General features: G+C 43.1%; 1 protein-coding gene across 1 annotated transcript in view; it reads left to right on the top strand.

The window, feature by feature from the left end:
- Positions 1-7,300, top strand: part of LOC125033212 (myoferlin-like) — a 19,587-nt gene extending 12,287 nt beyond the window's left edge. Inside the window, 13 exon segments of the mRNA XM_047624593.1 lie at positions 716-807; positions 1,101-1,233; positions 1,599-1,843; positions 1,999-2,119; positions 2,121-2,170; positions 2,575-2,723; positions 3,036-3,270; positions 3,464-3,610; positions 3,719-3,909; positions 4,187-4,408; positions 4,791-4,926; positions 5,512-5,659; positions 5,846-7,300. Coding sequence (XP_047480549.1) covers positions 716-807; positions 1,101-1,233; positions 1,599-1,843; positions 1,999-2,119; positions 2,121-2,170; positions 2,575-2,723; positions 3,036-3,270; positions 3,464-3,610; positions 3,719-3,909; positions 4,187-4,408; positions 4,791-4,926; positions 5,512-5,659; positions 5,846-5,881 — 1,905 coding nt within the window. The 3' untranslated portion in view covers positions 5,882-7,300.
- The last annotated feature ends 200 nt before the right edge of the window (positions 7,301-7,500 follow it).

Here is a 7,500-nt window from a genome sequence, read left to right as displayed (position 1 = left end):
TCGTCATTGTGGTGTTTTATCTTTTTTTTTATCATTCATCATTATAATATCGTGCGTTTCGTCTGTGTTTTGATAGTGCAAAGCTGTCGTAGTATTACCTTGTTTGTATTCATGTCCTTTGTTCAGTTTATATGACTACTTACCTACATCAGACACGCATCCTTTACTCCTGTGTTTCCAAATTAAAAGATTTTATTCTTGTCCTCATTATTTACATTAATCCTCGAAGCTTCACATCTTTCCCATAATCCTCATGTGATAACTGTGACATCTGACGCTAAGAGACTTCTGTTGTTTTTGTTGCATTCATGTCAATTTTTGCGAGGAATGTCTTCCCTTCCAATTTGTTTCATTATCCGTAGTCCCTCTTAATGTCCCCTTAGTATTTCTTCACCTTGACTGTTTAAGAGCTCAGGCAATCTCTTCTCACTCTGCTGATATCTTTGCTGGATAGTCCTGAGGGTGTCTCAATAGATGCCTCCGCTGCAAGTAGTCCCTAGTCTTAGTTTTGTTTGCGTTTTATATTGATTTTGTAGCCTATGGATTGCATCCTTGGTTTGTAGTTTCTTCCAGACATTTGTTTTGGAAAAAGGTAAGCTCTTTTCGTTTAGTGGCATAGATATTTGAATAAAAATTTGAATATATGTCTCCCAGTAGGTATTTTGATTTTTGAAATAATATTTCGTCTTTTCCCATTCCCCTAACCGTCCTGCAGCCAGGTACAGTGGATACAGACATCGACTGGTGGGCCAAGTTTTATGCGTCGTCGGGCCAGTCCAACCGCTCCGGGGCTTATCTGTCCAAGGGGTGAGTTGGTGTTCCTCAAGGCGATCGTAGTGTTCCTACTTCGTTTATTTATGTCTCAGTAGAAATATGTCATATACACGTAGGTTTTTTTCTTTCAGAGCTATAAATATCAAACATTGTTTCCCTGACGACTGTGTACAAGATAGAGTTATATAGCAGACATGACTATTAGAGCCTAGAACTTGGCCCGGTTGCTATTTTTACACATACTTTGTCATATTACTATTTTTCTTCCCGAAATCAGTCAATCGAATTTATATATTAGTTAAAACTAACCGCGACTCCAATTACAGGTACGAGAAGATGGAGGTGCTGTCAGGAGCCTTGGAGGACGAGATCAGGTTCTCCGGTTTCCGCGACCTCGTGGATACCGTGAAGTTGTTCCGAGGGCGAGGAGAACAGGCTCAATTCGCCGGCGAGTTCAAGGTGTGTTTGGAGGTTGAGAAGAGGAAGAAAGGGGGAAAGGAAGGAAGGGAAAGATAGAGAAGAACATGGGGCGAAGGAGAAAGAGAAGGATAGCGAGAAGCAGGGGAGAGGGAAATGAAAAGAGGGAAAGTGATAGGGGGAGATGAATAGAGAGACAGCGACATAGTGATAAATAGGTGAAGGTGGAGAGAGAGAGAGAGAGAGAGAGAGAGAGAGAGAGAGAGAGAGAGAGAGAGAGAGAGAGAGAGAGAAAAGGAGAGAAAGGTTCAAGGAAGCGAACACAGTGGATGACTGAAATGGTTCCAAGAAGATACGTCGAAATCGGCAGCAGGCCATCGCATCATTCCCTTCCCCTCGTTCCTTAGGGCACCTTCCGCGTGTATCCGCTGAGCCAAGAGGAAGGCGATGACCAACCGCACATCCTGTCCGGCTTCCCTTCGCCCGACCCGCAGGAGGTGATCGCACGAGTCTACGTGGTGCTGGGGACGGACCTGGCTCCTAAGGACGCCGGGGGTTCCTCTGATCCCTACGTCACGGTCAAGTTCGGAAAGACGAAGAGGTCCTCCAAGGACGACTACCGACCCAACACCCTCAACCCCGTGTTCGGACAGTGAGTGGCTCCAGTTATGCAATATGTTGCGAGAAAGTGCAGTCACGCAAACGAGGGAATTAGAAAAAAAATATATATATTATTATATATATTTTTTGTATTTTTTTTTTTTTTTGTCTCGATACTTGGTAAAAGACGCTTTTCATTTTCCACAGCGTGTTTGAAGTTGGAGGAACTCTGCCTCTCCACAAGGACCTCCTGGTGCAGGTATGGGACCGCGACCTCGCCTCCTCGGATGACCTCATCGGAGAGACCACCATTGACCTGGAAAACCGTTTTCCTCACCCGGCACCGTGCCACGTGTGGGCTCCCGAGGCAGTACCATGTGTGAGTGCCTGCTCGTCTTTGTATGCGAGATGGAAGCCACAACCTATTGAATTATAAACATTTAAACAAATCAGCCATTTATAGATGATTACTATGATTTACTCTATTAGTTCTGAAAGTAAATTTAGCTATGCCGATATGCCTTCAAAATAGAAATACGTAAATAAACATTTGGCAATTCTACGCGGTCCAGACATCTTTACAATTGTAACCAATGCATCTTTCAAATGTCGAATCAATATCGATCTCAGCAATATATGTGTGTATGTGTGTGTGTGTGAATAAGCAGGGAAAAAGTAAATATAGGAATGAATAGACATAAATAAACAAAATTCCTTAAATCAGGCAGAAATGTTTACAAAGTCAGTGAGCGACACACCGTTCTAATTAGTTTTTGCCTGCAGGAGCGGCTCCAACGCCTGGAGGGACGCGGAGACTCCCTTCGAAGTGCTGGCGGGCGTTGCCAAGCTGAGGAACCTCGAGGCGCCCGTGTGGCATGCTCAGCCCCCTGCCATTGCCGTCGCGGGTAACAGTTACTCTCTCACGGAGTTCGGTGAGTTGTAACTAGAGCTCTCTCTTGTGTGTGCATTTAATCTCTTGTCTGGCATTTAATCCGATCCCTCTTAAGCCGCTCGACCCGGTTTAGCCATGGAGGGCGAAAATTCTGGTCTGTTTTTTTTTCACTAGACTTCCCTGGACAGAGAAGTACCGCTCCCAAAATCCATTTTTCACGACTAGATAATATCCTTAACAAAACTTCTTGACATTCTCTGTCACTTGAATCTCCTGCCCTATGATTCTTCCCTGCTGGAGCCCCTGCCTCTGCTTCCGCCAACAAAAGGTGAAATGAATGCTTTCTTCTCAGAATCCCCTGACGCGTCGCTGCCATCAACCGTGGGTTCACCAAAGGAGCGTCTGGCTCTCTACATTCTGCACAAGCATTTCGCGCTGGTGACCGAACACGTGGAGTCCCGCGCCCTCATGCACCCTGCTCGGCCCGGCGTTCCCCAAGGGCAGCTGCGCCTGTGGGTCGACCTCTTTCCTGCCTCCGCACAGCCGCTGCCTCCGCCCGTGGACATCACGCCACGGCGCCCTCGCAAGTAGGTTCTCAAGGAAAAGTTCTGACGGATGTTAGGAGAAACCGGTGTGCAATGTCACTTGTCTTGTTCATTTTATCAGGGATTTTCGTAGAGCTGGATTTAAAAGTATAGTAGTAGATAACAGCGTTTTCATCGCAGATCCGTGAATCCTTCTGATAATGAAACAGAAATGAGTAATTACTGCCCCTTGCAGATATATGCTGCGAGTAGTCGTGTACAACGTGTTCGACGCGCCGCTCCAGGAGACCAGCTTAGTCGGACGGGAAAAGATGAGCGACGTCTACGTGAAGGGCTGGCTGCAGGGAACCAAGAACGTGCAGAAGACAGACATCCACTACAGGTCTGTTTATATTCCTCCTACTTTAACACGCCAATATGATTTAGCCCCAAAGCTCAATAATAACAGACATGGATAGTGGCCAGGAATGTTAACGAGACGCTACTCCAGGTGCATGGACGGAGAGGCGAACTTCAACTGGCGCTTCGTCTACGACCTGGACATGATGGAGGCGGAGCAGATGATGGTGGTGGAGCACAAGGAGCACCCGTGGAGCCTCCACACCACGCAGGAGAGGCGGCCTCCTCAGCTCACGCTCCAGCTCTGGGACAACGACCTGATCCTCAGGGATGACTATCTGAGTAAGTCTTAGTTTTAGGGTAAATATGAAACGATAATAATTACGAAAATAAGTGACTGTTGATGTCATCTTTATTTTTGTTTTTGTCATTATGACTGATCATATTAGTATTGTTATTAACAGTAATAACGGTAATAATAATAATATTGTTATTAAAGATAGTGATAATATAAACAAATAGTGGTGGTAGTAATGGTAGTGTAGTAGCAGTAGTAGCAATGATCAGAATGCCAGAAAATCCAAGCCTAAGCCCCGCCCTCTGACCCGGCCGACCGCAGGCGAGATGACCCTCGACCTGTGCCGCATGCCGAAGCCAGCGAAGCGCGTGGGCGCCGTCGGGCCCGAGCAGGTGCCGCAGATGCAGGGCGACGGCGACGCCAACAGCGTGGCCATCACGCTGCTCGACGACCACTCGACCGCCGTCAACCTGTTCGAGGCCAAGCGCCTCTACGGCTTCTTCCCCTTCATCAGGGTCACCGAGGGCGTTCACCGAGATAGCGGTGAGAAAGCGCGAACTCAGGGCCTTCAGCACACTCTTATACATACACACACAACCCACACACACACACGTACGTGCACATGCACATGTACACGCAGGACGAGGCTCATGGAGGCTGAGAGGAAACGGAAGATGGTGACCGAGACCGGGAAAGAAGCAGTGCTATTCAGATTTTTTTTTTTTTTTTTTTTTTTTTTGATGGAGACAATGCTCAAGTATCGAAAGAAAAAGAAAAGAAACAAGGAAAAAAAAATAATACGTAGCCTAGTAACCGGCGCCATTTTCGTTTTCACGCCCGCTAGCTTCATCTGACTTTTGTATATACATATATATTTTTTTTACTCATCCATGACTACGTAATACCCTCCTGACTGATGCGGCAGATCTTTCTGAAACACCTCTCTTGCAGGGTAAGATTGAGATGGAGTTGGAGGTGCTGACGGAGGAGGAGTCGAAGACGAGGCCAGCGGGCATGGGTCGAGACGAGCCCAACATGAATCCCAAGTTGCCAGAACCCAAGTGAGTTGTTGAGTCTTTGTGTCTCGTCTGTGTGTCTGTCTCTGCCAGTCAGTCAGTCAATCAATCAATCAATCATTTAATCAATCATTCAGTCAGTCGGTTATTTTGCCAGTTATTCAGTCAGTTAGTTAGTTATTTAGTCAGTCAGTCAGTAAGCCAGTCAGGCAGTCAGTCACTCAGTTATTTAGTCTGTTAGTCAGTTATTTAGTCAGTTAGTTATTTAGTCAGTCAGTCAGTCAGCCAGTCAGTCAGTGTGTCTGCCTCTCTCTTTCTTGTACTTTAATTCCGTGATATTCGAATACTGACGGATTTCTGTGCAAGTGACATACTGTAGAATAACGTGACAGAGAGGTCTTCGTATGGCTACGTCTTGGGAGCGGGAGAAACGCGGCATGAAATTTTGATTCTTAAAATTAATCGATTATGGACGAGCAACCTAATTGTACCAGAGATTAGGGTAAACCATTAACTGAAACACGCATATTGATAGCAAGCAGGTAACAAAAGAGTCGCACCGTCCATGAAACTCGTAAAAAATGATATAATCTTAATATTAATCCCATGCCCCTCCTCTCCCCGTCACAGTCGCCCCGCCACCTCCTTCCTGTGGATCTCCTCGCCTTGGAAGTCGTTCAGACACGTCGTCTGGAAGAACTACAAGTGGTACTGCATCACGCTGGTCGTCCTCGCACTCCTGTTCCTGTTCCTGTTCCTCCTCCTCTATTCGCTGCCGGTAAGGGGGCTCGGGTGGTCGTACACTCGTCTACACGGGTGTCGACTCTGCCCCAACGTGTATGATTTAGATATATGTATGTATGTATGCCTACAATGTGTATTTTCTTGTATTATTGAAATCGAATCCCTGAATGCTTTTATATTTATTCGGTTCTAAAGTCGTTTTGGCTCCCTCCTTCCCTAGGGCGCCACCATCGACTACCTCATCGGCGTGGATTAAGGAATCGACGGCGTGGGTGTCGCTGCCTGTCCGCGTGTGTGTGTTCTTTCAATATGTGTTACATGTGGGTAGAGAAGAGCAGGGTGTCAAGATTTTACTGGGGCTTCATCTTGACATCTTTACATGATGGAAAGACAGAGTAATCATATAAAAAGGAGATATTTACTATAAAAGTGGAAACAACTGTTTTTTTTTTATCATAACAATCCAGTAATAGCTTAACATTTATCAAACACAAATCTTTATTGAAGTTTCTCATCTTTTATATATACTAGACACTAGTCGAATCTGCAAAAACAGAATTTTATGTCTTCAAAAAGTTTTAAAATTTACAATATACATCACAAAGATATACTATGTATATAAACATACATACATGCATACTTATATCTATATTTATCTATCTATATATATATATATATATATATATATATATATATGTATGTATGTATGTATGTATGTATGTTTGATGTATGTCTGCATGTATATCTGTGTTTAAAGATAAATCACGATGATTGGAACTGCCAGTGGTATAAGATAACCATTGTCCTCTCCAATTATGTTTCCCTTCCCTTATGCATTTCATATTTACAACCAGTCTTAAATGGATAAGGCAAAATTTCTCTTCTGCTGATTTTCATTTCCCAATTTATACAATTCAGAAAGCAGTTCTGTGCAATGAAGATTCATTGATTTTCAGTTACTGAATTTTAGATTGCCATGATATTTCTTTCCATTTATTGTCTTCAGTTGATTATATTGCTCTCCGACCCTCAGCTGGGTCAATGCACTTTTGTCTTGCTCATTATTTTAAACTATTTTTAGTACTTACCAGGATAAAATCGCAATGTCTGTTTTTGCCAATTTTTACATCAGATTACCAATTACTTCGTATATCGTTTTTGCAGAGGAAACCTACGGAATATATTTTATAAAGAGAAACTACTGAATGTAGAAATTTTTAAATGGAGTATAGAAGACACTGGTTCAGTTTTACTGCTTCTCGGAAGTGTCGGCCACGCTAATTTTCTCTAATGCGATTCATTATGAATAGCTTTTTGGCATTTATATGTATATCTGTACGTACGTATTTAACTTTGTGTCAATTTCTTGATGGTGCTGATCGCCAGGTGTGTGTATCCGTCCTGTGTCTTTTCTATAGCTGTGATAAGTCAGTTCTTTTGAACACACATCTGACAGATTGTTCTTCCTCAGCACTTTATTCGTTGGGGTAAATAGTTTTTTTTAATGGTCTTGAAATGTTCTTTATAATCAATCTAATGCTAACATTGTTATGATGTTTTTATTATTCTGTAAGCCTAATCTGGGCTTCGTTTTCCTTACGAAAAGTCCTTGTGGTGCTAAATAGCAAATTGTTGCATTGAAAGAGTCTTATCATATATTAAATCCTGACTGTAATCCTAATGGTTTCATTAATCTCCCTTTTCTTTAAGTATTAAGTAGATAGGAAACAAATGCTAAGATGTATGTATTGTAAATACATTTACATTTATCTATCTATGCATATAATTTTATGTCGATGTCTATCTCTCTGTAATATACTTATAAATTCCTGTTGTTATTTTCATAGGACGCATTTTACAAGGATAATAATAGTC

Source organism: Penaeus chinensis, chromosome 16 (genome assembly GCF_019202785.1).
Source record: "Penaeus chinensis breed Huanghai No. 1 chromosome 16, ASM1920278v2, whole genome shotgun sequence".
NCBI lineage: Eukaryota > Metazoa > Arthropoda > Malacostraca > Decapoda > Penaeidae > Penaeus > Penaeus chinensis.
Note: the sequence above shows the minus strand (reverse complement) of the source record. Positions and strands in the feature narration are given on the sequence as shown.